Source organism: Pelodiscus sinensis, chromosome 1 (genome assembly GCF_049634645.1).
Source record: "Pelodiscus sinensis isolate JC-2024 chromosome 1, ASM4963464v1, whole genome shotgun sequence".
In the NCBI taxonomy this organism is placed as follows: Eukaryota; Metazoa; Chordata; order Testudines; family Trionychidae; genus Pelodiscus; species Pelodiscus sinensis.
Genome location: NC_134711.1, coordinates 226,686,202 through 226,701,748, shown reverse-complemented (window position 1 = coordinate 226,701,748; position 15,547 = coordinate 226,686,202). Strand labels below are relative to the sequence as shown.

At 37.3% G+C, this 15,547-nt stretch overlaps 1 protein-coding gene across 5 annotated transcripts in view; it reads left to right on the top strand.

Moving 5' to 3' along the window:
- GABRG3 (gamma-aminobutyric acid type A receptor subunit gamma3) overlaps positions 1–15,547 on the top strand; it is a 549,662-nt gene that overhangs the window by 328,313 nt on the left and 205,802 nt on the right. For all 5 annotated transcript variants that reach the window (XM_075916398.1, XM_075916406.1, XM_075916388.1 and 2 more), the window contains one exon: positions 296–378. In XM_075916398.1, coding sequence (XP_075772513.1) covers positions 296–378 — 83 coding nt within the window. The remainder of the gene's footprint in view (positions 1–295; positions 379–15,547) is intronic.

The window sequence follows — 15,547 nt, the reverse complement described above, 5'->3', positions numbered from 1 at the left end:
GTTTTTTGCAAACATTTGTGCTGGTCTGTTGAAGTTGGACATATCTTTGTTAAATGTGTTTTAAAAGATCTTGTGGTGGGATTTTAAAGATCTCTGAAGTGGGATTTTAAAAGCACAATCTGGGGGGAGTGTGTGTGTGTTCACACGCACATATACACACACCTACCTTAATTCTGTGGCTGTGCTTCAAAAGTTCTCGGTTGTGTGTTGGCCAATTACCAAAGATCACTCTAACCTGTTCCTTCAACTTTTTGTTGGGTTGATATATAGTGACAATTACCTGGTTTTAACACAGGCTCACCATCAACGCAGAATGCCAGCTGCAGCTACATAATTTCCCAATGGATGAACATTCCTGCCCGTTGATATTCTCTAGCTGTAAGTACTGCTTCAGTGCATATCTATTATACTTGAACCATGTGGAGAGATGCCAGTTTGTCTCTAATTTCTGTCAGGTTGTTCAGGGTTTTTTGAACAGGTACTGGAAACAGCAGTTTGCTTTTGCTGTTATCATGTGTGTATTTTCTTTTCAGTATCGATGGCAGAAGTTTTTGTCATGTAGAATTGTACTGGTATCGCTGCAAGCAACAGCATCTTTGTTTGTGGTCATAATTGTAGTTTAACAAGGAGCAGATATTCACATCAGTCTGTGCTATAATGAGATGGTTATAAAAATAATGTGCCATTTCAGATGAGAATTTATGGTATTATGAACAAATGTGTAGTTCATATATAGGCCTAATCATCTCTTAATATCTGAGTTTATGAGGAAAAAGCATGGTAGCAACTTTGCCTCATAATTCAGAAATAAACTATGTCATTAGACTAAGGCTATTTTTTTCTAGTATTATTCAGCTGCATGGTGGTTCCAACTGGATTGTATTGTGTGTAATTTTGTCGATAAATGCTGTCATCATTGTGGGAGGTTGGCAGGAATCCTGTTGTTAACATGAACACCCCAGAGATGGGAGATGGGAGATGGCACATCTCAATTAACATTATGCTGCTGCAGAAATGTAATTACAAACATGATCCAAATGTGGTAAGTGATGTTTAAAAGGACAGGCTTGGCATTTGCTTTAATGTGTCTCTCTCATTGCAGGCTTTTCTCCCGAATATGGGAAAAATTAGGTTTTAGTGTGACTTTTTAGAAAAGAAAGTCATGAATGTGAAAGCTCACCCATAATATCATGCTAGGTATTGTCTGTGCAAGGGTGCCTACAAACATGGTTTATGGCTTTCTAAATTGTATTAAATGTTTGCTGAAGGCACATTCCTGATTGTTGCCTCTGAACCAAAAATAAAAGTTGAATTGTTTAACCAAAAAACCCCCCAACCCCACCCCAAAACAAAAACAAACAACAACCCTTCCTCCCCCCCACCCTCCAAAACCATCAGTTGTTTACCCCCTGAGGTAGGATTTGCCTTCTAAAGAAAGGCAATGTTGAGCCAATTGAACATGTTTACTATGTGAATTATAGGTGCTTAATAATGACTCAATTTCAGTTCTACTACAACTGGTGTTCCCTTCCAAAAAGACTTTTTTTTTCTGGCCAGGCTCTCTTTCTTAATTTCTGTTTTTTTTTCTTATGATATAATCAATACTAAGTTGTGTGTTTATTCTCTCCTTACAATCTCTGCACTGATATGAAATAATCTTAGGGAAAATATTTCTTTTCTGATGATTGGGTAGAAAAGGTATTACAAATATATTTTGACAGAGTACTTCCTTTGCCTGAAACTAATCACTCATCAGCAGTGATGTGCTGCTAGTATTTTTTAAAAGGGCTTTAACGAAAAGTGTGCACTTCAATAAATCCTGTCTCGGAGAAGGTACTCTGTAAATAGCAATGAAGGACTGGGAAATCTATGATTTTGTTTTTCCTTTTAAATGATATCATTTTTCCTTCATCTCTGTAAAATAAATAGAGAGGTAAAATCATTTGGAAAACACATTTATGTGATACACACTACCTTTTTTCCTGGGAAGTATATTAGTAGTACAGAAGAGTATTTATCCTGCCCAGCTCGAGAGGATTTGGAACCTGGTAAGGTGGTCAAGGTGGTATTTTTCCTTCCACAAAGCAAATATTTTGAAAAAAAAAATGTGCAATCTAATCCATTAAATTTTTCAAAAATGAACTTTGGAGTATTTTTATGAATTCTGTGATGTAGAAATGTAACCCACATACCTAGTGTGGTTACTGAGCAATGCAAGTGGTACCTAGACCACAGCGAAAGTTAAGATCAAGAGACCTCTACACCATGGGTAGAGGCTCCTATAGTCAACTCATGAGGTCCCAGGTTCAAGGTTCAAATCCTACAAGTGGCAGTTATAGAAATACTGGGCAAAAATGCTTTCAGACATAGAGCTCACAAGCCAGATACAGTCCATTTGATATATTCAGAGTAAGCAGAATCAAACTTGTAATTGAAAATAAAAAGTAACTTTCCAAATGTAACTATTGCTGAAATGTCTTTCTGGGTCTTTAGATCGCCTGAAATAGTTACTTAGATTTGTATACTCCTCGGTCTATATTGATCTTACTGAGATGTTAATCTTAAAGTCTAATGATGACACTATATTATCAGCATGACTGCTTTATTGGTGATCATTTTAGTGAATGGAATGGGAGAGAAGGTGGGTGGGGGAAATGGAGAGAAATAGAAAAATAAGATGGGAAAGAATGAAATAGTGAACAAAATTGTAGTGGTTTTTCAAGGAAGCAGATTTTCCCAGTGAATTTAATGTGACAATAAGTTACTCAACAAGAAAATAATGTAAGTTGTTTATAAAGACCATATTCTGTCTTTGATTTTTGTGGAAGTATCTCATTGATATTTTTCTGTAGTCTAAAGTTAGTGTATAGATTTAAATTTATGCTATTTTTGATTATAGGTATAATCAAAAATAAAAATAATAATAAAAAATGAAATTTGGTTCTCTCTGCCAAATGAGTTTGATACCCTAGATTTATCAATATCCAGAGAAGATGGCCAACTCTTGAAAGGCAGAGAAATCAGCCCAATCCTTTCTTCAATTTGAAGACATAATAACTGTTAGGAACACCTCCAAAAAGCGATTAAGCTGTGTTCTGTGCCATTATCTTATTTAGAGGAACAACTCTTTGCTTTGCACTGAATAGGATTTGAACTTCAAAAGGTTCAACTACAAATATCTTTCAAACTTTGGGTTCATGTGGGCAACACCATGAGAGTTTTATGGCCATAGCCATGGGTTCCATTTGTTTCAGTTGTATGGTTTTCTTGAAGTATGAATGTAACCCATGAAAAACTGTAACAAAATGATTCTGTGACTTTCTCATCTGCTCTGATAATACTGTTCACTAGAAGTTATCAAATGACATTCCTTTCCTTGAAGACTTAGCACTACCTTTGCTTTGCTTTTGTAAATTTTCATGTAAAAAATCTCCTTGGTGATTTGTTTGTGTTCTAGCTTCATGATGATTTCAGTGTTATGTACACACATTGCAATTTGAAGACACATGATGCTCCACAAGACTTATGAGGTCAATGGTTGAATAATAGAATCATAGAATCATAGGACTGGAAGGGACCTCGAGAGGTCATCGAGTCCAGCCCTCCGCCCTCAAGGCAGGACCAAGCTCCACCTACACCATCCCTGACAGATGTCTATCTAACCTGAATGATTTATTACTATCAGCTATGCCAAATTTCCAAGAGGAGGAGCTTATTGCAAATTTAGATTCCACTATGTGTTGTCTTGTGAATAAAACAAAAAGCTAAATGGTTAAACAATTTGCAGGAGAATGGTCATACACAAGCACACAGAGTTGAAAGTTAAATTGCAGGCAACAGCAAAAAAAGAAGAAAAAAACCCACACAGATTTCTTACACAGCATCATACCTCTCTGCACAGACACTTGGATGTTAACTATGTTACTATCTAAAACTTGGCACCTTTCCTAGAAATTCCCTTTAACTTTTACTAAATAAATTTTACACTGTGCTAGGTCCTTGCAAGACCTCCTGACTTTGTGAGTTGCAGTCAAATGGTCTGGTAGCCAGGGAGAGTTAGAAAAATATTGTGGATTGGATGGGGCCATTTTACCATGCTAATTTAACTTATTTGACTACTAACTCCTAAAAATCCCCTCTTGTTCAAAAACCCATGGGAGAAGGAAACATCAGCTAGAAATGCTGTGTAGTTCTCTTCATAGAATCCACCTCTCTCTCTCATCTCTGAAGTGATTTCTGAATTCATTTCTGGTTGGCAGCAGAACCTACAGCACTGCAGTAAAACAGACTATAAGCCTCATGAGCTGCAAGGATAGTAGCTCAGGGAGCCAATTTCCTGAGTATAAGCATGTGGAGTTTCCAAGACAACTCCTGGTCTCTGGGAATCATGGTGCTTTCCATTAATGTATAGAAGTTGGGCAGTATTCCTTTAATTAGCTTTGAGAGGCCTCTAGTTATCCTTTGTCTTCTATGTTTCAGAAGGTACTACAACTTTGCCAGAAAAGTGTGTATATATATATATATATATAGCCAGGCCTTGCATATTGTGTATAATGAGTAAATATGGTAATTTGGATCCCAGAGTGCCTGAGTGCACAAAAAAGGCCCATGCACTTCTTGGGATGGGGCTAATAGTATAGAAGGGGAGTTAAAACTAACTGGAAAAGCATTAATTTCTGTGTGAATTTCCTGTTGGAAATTTTCCTGATTAGAAGAGGAATGAACTTTTTACCTGTCAAGATCTTCCTGCCCAGTTTGCATAAGATCTCTGTGGTGTCTCCCTTAGGCTCTGTAGACAGTAGAAACAAATACCAGAGCCACATGCCTTCTCTCCTTTTCCATCCTCCACTTGCCAAAGTCTGAGCTTTTGCTCTTCTCAGCCAGTGAAAGCAGAAGGCAGATTCCATCCCTTGCATTCTTTAAAACAAATACAATAGTAGTAAAAAGGGGGAAAAAAAACCCCTGAGTAGATTATTATAGGAAACAGTCCCAGCATAATTTCCAGCTACTACTTATTCCTCAGGACCTACCCCCGGCCACGTATCAAGTAGGCTTTATGATCTTAACTTGCACATGTTCCACTCGATCCAATAGAAGCACCTGAGACTAGATCAGACAGAAGCACAGCCATCCCATATGGCAGCTGATTGCTCAAGACCCAGTGTTTGTATATAGTGTGTCAGGGTCACTAGGACTGTATGCTTTCTGTACCATTAATGTATAGAATAATCTGTGTGGCAGAGTTTGAAGATTTACCACTTTTAGATATATCTGAGCTGGAGGCTGAGCAAAGAACAATGTAAGATAATACAAATAAAGAGCTATCTCCCTGGGCTTTTTTTTGCGGGGGGGGGGGGGGGAATTAATTTATTTTTTCTGTTGTTTTTGATCCACTTAAGGCCATAGTAGTTAATTAAAAGGGAATATTGGGTTTTGTGGAACAGACACACCAGCCAAATTGTATGCTGCCAGTTAGCTACATTTCTGCTGGTGTGTGGGTCTGGGCTTTTCTCTAGTTACTGGTCCTTTTCTTAAAGCACTATTCCCATCCTCCAGTATAGGGAGGACTGTCAGCAGGAAGTAAGGGATGGGCTTTCCTGCTATGGATACCTCACGCCACTCAAGGCTCCAGATGTGAGTTGTTCAGCTCTTCCCTCTCCCAGACACTTATCCAATCACTGTACAGGGAAGAATTCAATATGGTGTTTGCCATTTTGCTGATACGTCTAGTGAAGTCTCCGCAGAATAACTAGATTATTTTTAAAAAATTCACCTTTTATTGTCAACAAACAAAGATATAACTTTTACAGGTGACTCATTGGATGCTTTTGTAGTTACAGAAATTAATGCATTTAGTAGGATTTTGCTGTTTTTCCCAATGTTAGCACCTAATCTATATAGGCAGTTTACACTCTATTAATTTTCTAATTAGGTTGATATATTTAGCAGTTCCAGTTGTAAGTAAAAATACACAGCCAAAATATTTAGATGAATTACATGTGCTTTATAAACTCTAAATCAGTGTAGAGAACTAGAACACTACAAGTGTACTTTTAACTAATCCAAGTTCAAAGAGCCAAGCTACTGTGGTGTGATGCCACCATTCTTTAGATGAGATGGGAATGGAACTCAAGTGTTGGAGCCCAGCCCTGTGTTCAGTCCAATCACAATAGATGAACAGCCTATTAAACACATATAGGCTATGTCTACACTGGCCCCTTCTTCGGAAGGGGCATGCTAATTTTGAACTTGGGAATAGGGAAATCTGAGGGGGAAAAGCTGGAAAAAAGCGTCTAGACTGGCGCAATCCTCCGGAATAAAGCCCTTTGAAGTAGGAATAAGAGATCCTCCGGAAAAGGGCTTTATTCCGGAGGATCGCACCAGTCTAGATGCTTTTTTCCGGCTTTTCCCCAAGCTGGAAAAAAAGCGGCGGCCATGTTTATTTAAATCCCGCGGGGGATATTTAAATCCCCCACGGATTTCCCTATTCCCAAGTTCAAAATTAGCATTCCCCTTCCAAAGAAGGGGCCAGTATAGATGTAGCCATACTGTATGAGCAAACTAGACTACTTTCATGTCAGGTAAAATATATGCAAATATGAAGTTTCAACAAAAAATGGCATAATTTACTAAATATTAGTCATACTTCAATGTGAAAAATGACCAGTCTTCTGAAGTTTCAAAAATAGTTTAAAAAAATTGCAATGGAAAATCATGAAAAACAGAAGAGTTAAAAATTGCAAGAAATATGAAAAAGTTTTCACCAATTTCATCTGCATTTATTATTGTCAGTGTGTGCAGGAAAAACAGATCTTCTCTTTCTTTCTACATAAAAATACCATTTCATCAAATGTATCCCTTAGAATAGAGAAACTCCTTCTATTGCTATTCAGTTTAGATATTTGGTATTAAGATTTGTCAATTTAGTTTTCTGACTAAAGTAATGATTTCAACTATATTTTATTTTATTTTCCCTCCCATTAGCCTAGAAAAAACAAATTCTGGTCTGGCAGATAGTCGTATTCTATTCTGTCTCATGTAGTATCAACAGAAGTATTAATCAAGTTCTGATTGCAGAATCTTATTACCGGTGAGGCACAAGTCAGAGAGAACCCAGCTTGATTTTATATCCCATGCTGAGTTTTCATTATTGACATTTTCGTAGGTGAGAGCGTATTTCTCATAAACTAAACAACAGAGAAGTGTATTCAGGAAGAATCTGGATCTTAATCTGAACTTTTTAGCTGAGAGGTTGACTTGAAGGAGTTGAATTATATTAAAATTATGAGGCGGCATTTAGCACCTTAAAGGCTAACAGATTTATTTGGGAATAAGTATTTGTGGGTAAAAAACACTTTGTAGCATACATGGCATGGAAACTAATTTGATGTTTTGTAAAGTTTTTACCCACAAAAGCTTCTGCTCAAATCTGTTAGCCATTAAGGTGCCACAGGACTGCTCATTGTTTTTGCAAATACAGACTAACATAGTTACCTCTCTCAGACTTGAACCATATTATTTTTCCAGATACCACGCAGCTGGAATTCTTGATTCAGTGTTTGTGACTGTTTCATCTCTTTCTTCTTACAGGAAGATAGGAGTTGCTATACTGAGGTGCATAGATAATTTCTCAAAACTGGTTTTCTACACCTGAGAATAACCAGTACTGGATGCCTGAGAAAGAGGAGAAAAATGGAAAAATTGTAATAATAAAATGCTGAAACCTTTTCTTTCCATCTTGCAATAGTTAGAAAGGGGCTTATGAACTGAACTATGAGGGTTTCTATTGTTATATACTGTCTGATGCAACTGAAGAAGATGATAATTTTCAATCTTGTCTTTATTCTTTTATTAAACTCTTGACCTCAATATCTCATAGCAATGAATTCCATGGGTTAATTTGGTATTTCATAAAGTTTTTTTCCTTTTAGCAGTTTTAAATATTTTTTTTAAAGTATAATTGTTTTGTTTCTTGTCAGTAAAAAAGCATAAATAATGGAGCCATTATATGAGCCATCATATTCTAAACGTCTGCCATGTCTTTGTTTTCTCTCTGAAGCAAATGATTCTTTTCTAATATTTGCTTATGGAACTTTCTATACCTCATTATTTCTATGCCATTCTCTGGACTTTTCTATTTCTTCCAGACATTTTTTCAGACAGGTCTATCAATACATAACACCATATTCAAAGTGATGGCTTAATCACTAATTTGTGGTATTATATTTCCATTATTATCCTTCTTAATGCAGCTAATGTTGCTTGCTTTTTGAATGTCCACTGAAAAGAAATTTTCTTGAGCTGTCCCCAGTAAGACCTAGATCTTTCCCTGAATAAATACAGTTAATTTAGAAAATATTAGAATGTATGAGTAGTTTTAAATTGTTCATTTTAATGGGCATTACCTTACACTTATCAATTCATTTCATCTGCTATCACGTTGCCCAGACGCCAGTCTTATTAAGAGTTTTCCGAAAGTCTTAATAATTTCTTAATAATTTATTTCCCAGAAAGTCTGTTTAGCCAAACACTTATTCTTTTTACTTTCTTGTTTATCCATCCTCTTCAATATGTCTCAGTACATGTCTATGTTAAGTGACTCTAAAACTGTTGTTTCCTCTCCTTTATAGTCACTCATGATACTGCAGATACATTCAACATTTCTTCTAACTCGGTCTAGACATTCCAACAGCACAATCTATAGTTATAACATAGGCAAACTTATCACCGGTCTGGTATATATGGATTCAGTCCAATCAAATGAAGTGTGGATGGAATTGCAGCTTTATTTTTTAATCTAACTGTAATGGTAATAGAGAATTATTTTAATTCATGGGAAATTCATATCAGAATTGTGTATGCAGTTGCAAATGTCAAATGAATACTAACTTGCCCTTATTCATCTTGAGAAATATATTATATGTGAATATAGACAGCAGTCTCCAGTGTTGTCTTCAAGTCATCATTGTCAAGTCCAAGTCAAGTCTCGAATCCCTAAAGTCACTTTCGAGTCAAGTTCCAAGTTGAGTCTCAAGTCTTAATTTAAAAAATGTCAAGTCACTTTTGTACAAGCCATCAATATTGGCATTTTCGGACAATTTTTCACCAAGTCGATTTAACAAAATTAGTAAGTCTCCAGTTGAGTCTCAAGTCACAAACAATGAACCCGAGTCGAGTCTCAAGTCGAGTCACCTAGGCAACTTAAGTCGGACTCGAGTTCAGGTCGTGGGACTCGAGTCAACAACTCTGGCTGTCTCTCTTAACATTTGTTACTGTATAGCTCCAGAAAACAGTTGAGATTCTTATACAATATACTGTGATTGAATACAGAGAAAGAGGGATAGACATAAAAAATCTAAGCCAAATCCTTATGAATATTCACCATTTCTGTTTTAGCTAGGCAGGACAAAGTAATGAGCCTGCTGTTTGGACCCACATTCAACATTTTGCAAAGCTTGAGAGCTGATTAACATAGGTTAGTTTAGGTAGATTTCCCTCTCCCTTTCTTGTTCTTCCCAGGATTTCTGTTCCAGCAGGAGAGTTTAAGGTATTTGTTGTGCGAGAGACCAAATATCTCTATTTCTTGAGCGTGACCCTCTCAAGGTTTTCTGAATAACATGGAAAGAGCCTTAGAAACTGAAGCTACTTCCAACTAAAGTAGGCAAAACTTTCCCCACAATGTAGTAGTGTGGTCTTATTATTTATCAAAAATTGAATTTTTGATGAAAACATTAATGAAGAACTTGAAATTTGCACAATTTCAAACAGCTTTCCTTCTAGCAAAGCAGGAAAACATGTAGCACATCTTTGTTGCATGTTGCAAAGAAGAGGGACTGGGAGTAAAAACCTGAATCTAGGTAACAAGTTTCAGAGGGGCAGACATATTAATCTGTTTCATAATAATAAATGGAGATATACCTATCTCATAGAGCTGAAGGGACCTTAAAAAGCCATCAAGTCCAGTCCCCTGCCCTCACAGCAGGACCAAGTACCATCCCTGACAGATTTGCTCCAGATCCCTAAATGGCCCCCTCAAGAATTGAGTTTACAATCCTGGGTTTAAGCAGGCAATGCTCAAACCACTGAGTAAAAACAATGAGGAGTCCTGTGGTACATTTAAAATTAACAAATTTATTTGCATCTAAACTTTCATGGGCCTACTTTATCATGCATCTGAAGTGGACTCCAACCCATGAATGCTTAGGCCCAAATAAATGTGTTAGTCTTAAAGGTACCACAGGACTCCTGGTTGAATCTAGGCAGGCTACCCTGTTTGATTGACAAACTAAAGTAGTGGCATCCACTAGATAGCGATCCCTAACTTATGCAGGATTAGTGTCAGCTGCCATGATGTTTATCATTAGTTTTGAAATTGCTGTTTTTTTAAATTAAAGCCCAAACTCCTTCAGGCCAGACACACGATGGCAAAAGTTTTAGCATGACTCATGATTTCTAGGTTATTGCAACTAGCAGCACTGTAGTTTCTTCCTAGCACTTCTGTGTGTCATGTATATATTACAGGATGGAGTCATCCATTTATGCATACTGATAAGAGTTGTGTCAGAGAAAAACACTGGCAACAATTCTTCAGCAGAGTGTTTTTGGATTAAGTATCATATCAATATTTTTGATCCAAAGCTTCCATAATTCCCAGAAAACCAGTTCTTCTCAAATTCTCTTTCCTTTGTAAAATAGTTACTCCAAGCAAAAGTTGCAGGGGAGGAGGATTGAAAATAAGTTTTAGAATAGAAACTTATATTCGGCCTTAGTTATGGAGTCAAGGCAAGCAACTCTAATATATATAAAGGTTTAATTGTGTTTAAAATGTAAATGTCTAAAATGAAAATGTCTATTTACTGACAGCAATCCATTCTTTTTTATTAGAAAATGAATGTATTTACTGCTATAACATTTAAATGTCTGTGCTTCAGAAGGTGACTCACTATGTTGCAGGTGTCTATGTGGTAGTAACACCTACCTAACTTGTCATTCAGTATTTATTATGATTTACTTCAGTTTGGGTTCTGAGCTGATTTAGTTGCTTTGTGAGTAAGTTGCTATAAGAACTTCCTTTTTTTTGTTCCTGAAACCACAGCAAGAAGCTCCTCCCTGGACTATCTAATGTGCAAAAAGATATTTCCCCAGCTTAATTGTATTTTGCTTCTTATATTTCTTTAAGATTTTTACATATGCAAAAAAATGCATCTGTTCATATCCTCTAGGCACTCTTGATATAACTTTAAAGTATATCACACACAATATCCTGAAATTACAGCAATACAATTCAGTATAATACACCATCCAAAAGCCAGACAATTAAAAAGCTCAAATAATCTTTTCTTTCAAGAATTCCTTTCCCTTTGCCTCATTTTCAAATGCCTGTGGAAATTTGATGAGTTTTATAACATATATGAAGATTCAGGCTATTTTGAATCATGCAAGGGAGCAAATGTATAACACATATTCTAGAAAATATAAAAAATTTTCATAGTAACAAAGAACATTAATTTCTAGCGGCTTTAACAATGTTGATGCCGGATCTTTTAAAATAAATGTTCCTTTTATTCACGTACGTCAGTGGCATACTTATCATTCAAATGAAGCAGCTCCACTTAATAGAAATTATGCAGTTTAATTCTCAAGCATTTTGAGAAAACTGTTATACTCACTGAACTGTCAAACTGGTGCATTTTATTCAGTGCTAGATGCTACACAGACAATCAAAAGCAGAACAAATAAAGGGAAAGAATTTTGGGGTGTGGAGTGGCCAGGAATGGAGAGATGTCAACTCAGACTAAGTCCATCCGTTAATGTAGAATTTCCCCCCACAGAAGTGTAAAAGATCCTAAGGAAAGGAGGAAAATGCAATAAGCAGCACTTCTGCCAGCTGTACTATTAACAAAGTTAAAACCATATCAGCAAAGTTTCATCTGTATCCCTTTCTATTAAGGCAGTGCTGTTGAGGTCCAGGCTTCTTGACTGTGCTGACTGAATCCCAGCATATGAAAAGCAGTTTTGCCTCCTGACAAGATAATTAATTTGGAAGAAATGGCATACTACAAGGCAGTGAATAAATCTTCTCTCTTTCTCCTTTTATTTTGGGCGCCATATGTCTCTGAAATCAGAAAACACTATACTTTTGTCTTTAATTATCAAATAACCTGTCTAGTGTGGGTATCAAATTCAGTTTTAGTTTTAACTTTAAGAAGTCCTAGTTCTATATTCCACCATGTGATGTGGAATTGTGTAATAGCCCTGCAGAGATTATTCCCCTTTATGGAGCCAATTGCAACTTTCCGTTTGATGTTTATCTTAGAACAACACATTATCAATTCATTCATTTTCTTCCTAAACTTTTAAATCATGTCCCACTCCAAATCCCTGGAGCTATCTAACCCCTCTGACCTTCAAGTTTTTTGTTTTGGCTTTTAAAAAATCCCCTTAAAAAGTACTCCGTTATGGTCTAAAAACCTTAATGTGGCTATAGTTGTGAGCCATCTCTTTATCCACAATAAAGTACAGTGTAACCTTTGTTACCTGGCATTTACGGGGAATGGGAGTTTCCAGTGAATCAGATGGGCTGGTTACTCAAGCTTTACATCAATGGTTCATGAATTTGTCACTAAACTCTAGCCATAGTTGCAGCATGGGTTAGAATAATATCTGATAATTATATTATACGCAGAAGTATGACACACAAACTTTACTGCTGCAAATTTACAAACTTGACTTCTGCAAGTGCTAGAAAATGTCAATATGATGGGAGCTAATTTAGCTACAACTAATCAGGAAAGAGATCTTGAAGTCATCATGGTTAGTTCTCTGAAGACGTCCATGCAATGTGCAGCAGCAGTCAAAAAAGCAAACAGGATGTTAGGAATCATTTAAAAAAGGGATAGAGAATAAGATGGAGAATATCTTATTACCCTTATATAAATCCATGGTACCCCCACATCTTGAATACTGCATATAGATGTGGTCTCCTCATCTCAAAAAATATATACTGGCATTAGAAAAGGTTCAGAGAAGAGCAACTAAAATGATTAGGGGTTTGGAATGGGTCCCATATGAGAAGAGATTAAAGAGACTAGGACTTTTCAGATTGGAAAGAGGAGAGTAAGGGGGGATATGATAGAAGTATATAAAATCAGGAGTGGTGTGGAGAAAGTGAATAAGGAAAAGTTATTTACTTATTCCCACAATATAAGAACTAGGGGCCACCAAATTAAATTAATGGGCAGCAGATTTAAAACAAATAAAAGGAAGTTCTTCACACAGTGCACCGTCCAGCTGTGGAACTCCTTGCCTGAGGAGGTTGTGAAGGCTAGGACTATAACATGGTTTAAAAGAGAACTAGATAAATTCATGGAGGTTAAGTCCACTAATGGCTATTAGCCAGTACGGGTAAGGAATGGTGTCCCTAGACTATATTTGTCAGAGGGTGGAGATGGTTGGCAGGAGAGAAAACGCTTGATTATTATCTATTTGGTTCACTCCTTCTAAGGCACCTAGCATTAGCTGCTGTTGGCAGACAGGACACTGGGCTGAATGGACCCTTGGTCTTATCCAGTATGGCCATTCTTATGTTCCTAAAAATGATGCTGGATGGCTATCAGAATTTTTCTGGTTAACTGAAGGTGGCCTGGTATTGTCATTATGAGAGGTGCTTTTGAACTGAATTTTCAGGATATTAAAGTGCTGGAAAACACAGCTTATACTCTATTTAATTTTAGATTTAAATTCTTCAGTACTGTACTTTTAAACTGTACAGTTAGTAATAGGTTGATTTGGATATTTAAAGTGTGCTTAGCTCATGCTACATTGGGTTAGTGGAGAGTGAATGTTTCAAAGCTAGCAAATGAGGGAATGTTTACACTGCAATCAGGGTGTGAGATTGCAATGGGGTAGACTTATTTGACTGAGGTAGCCTTTACTACTGATAGCTCTGAAACTGCAGGACTGTTTTCCATGCCAGCTGTACACGACTGCCCAGAAGGCTAGCTGAATTCTTTCTCGGTTACTCAGCCCCTGCTGAGTTTAGCACGCTAAACAAAGTTTAGAATATTTACTATAATACTTGTTCAAAAAGCAGCATTTACTTTGTCACTTTTTGGGAGAGGGTTGAAAAAATGAAGGATAAAAATGGTAACCACTAAGAACAAATACTCACTAGCTTCGCCAATTAACCTGTAAGATAATGCTGGAAGATCTGTTGCCCTTTTTCAATAATCAAAAAATAAGGCAGAGACACTTACAATGTGTGAGTGCTTTTGTTCATTACCATCAAATGAGCTACACAGATGCGTAAGCCTAGACAAATGTGCTAGTATGAGTAATGATTTTCAGTTGAAGGGAACTTTATAATTTTAAAGACGTATTTGATCACAGTAGTTGTTTAAAATCAGCATTGTGATGAGACAGCATAGCTTATCTCAAGTAGACAGAAAGCACCCATCCTATAACACATCAACAGAGATGTATTCTAAAGTAAGGGAAACTGAGCTGTTCAGAGATTTAATAATATATGCTTTGTGCAAGGTAATCCTATTTTTTTTCCCTCTCTCCGTCAAGGATTTACCTCAAATTCTCTACAGCTTCTCTTGTCTGACCTAAGAGAGGTGCTTGAGAAGAAGTTCTTCCCAACAGCTTGTGAACAGATTTAGTGTAGGGATTGGTACTTTAGGTTTTATTGATTTACATAGAAAATTCAGCAATATTTTCTGTCCATGCTTAACAGAATTTGCTGCCAGATGATGCTGGTCATTGCACCTATCAGCAATAATAATCTAAACAATATGAGGCTTAATTGGTACTTGTAAGGAGACTTCCAAGAAAAAGAGTAGTGTTACAGTGATCGCAAAATGATAGTGGAAGGTGTGTGTGTGAGTTTTGAGGGAGAGAGCGCTTGTCTGTAAGCAAGCCTGTCTGTCTGTTTGTTCAAAAACTCTCCTAAACGGTAAGAGTGAGGACCACCAAATTTGGTATACAGCTTCCTCTTAACATAAATGAAAGCAAGGTCAGGGCTTGGTTATGTCAGGAAAATGGGATGTGCTAGGAATGGGATTGCTTCTCATAAAACGAAACAGAAAAGAAACAGAATCACCAGCCAGGTGAAAGGGGTTGGTGGGGGATGTGCCCCACCTATCCAGGACTGGCTCAGCTCCAAGACTTCTACTCCTCAAGGGCCCTTTAGGGAGGGCAAGAGGCGCTGAAGTACTGCTCCCCACAATTCATATAGGAACATTGCTGGCAGTTCCCCTTTGTCAGGGACTGAGGAGAAAGTGTACAATTTGCTGCATTCCTCACTCTGGCTGGATAGCACAGGGAGCAGACTAGCTGTGCACTTTGTGTGTCTCCATGACAGAAACAGGAAGGGGAAGAGCAAGCAGACCTGGTATGAATCTTGTAGCTGGGGGCTTGGCTTCCCTGCCTATCCTCCCTCCTTCCCCCCCCCCCCCCAAAATCCCCTGTCCACAGCCCTTCCTAACTCTTCAATCCTCCTACACCCTCACCCTCCCCCCATCCCCTACATATACACATGAAGTTC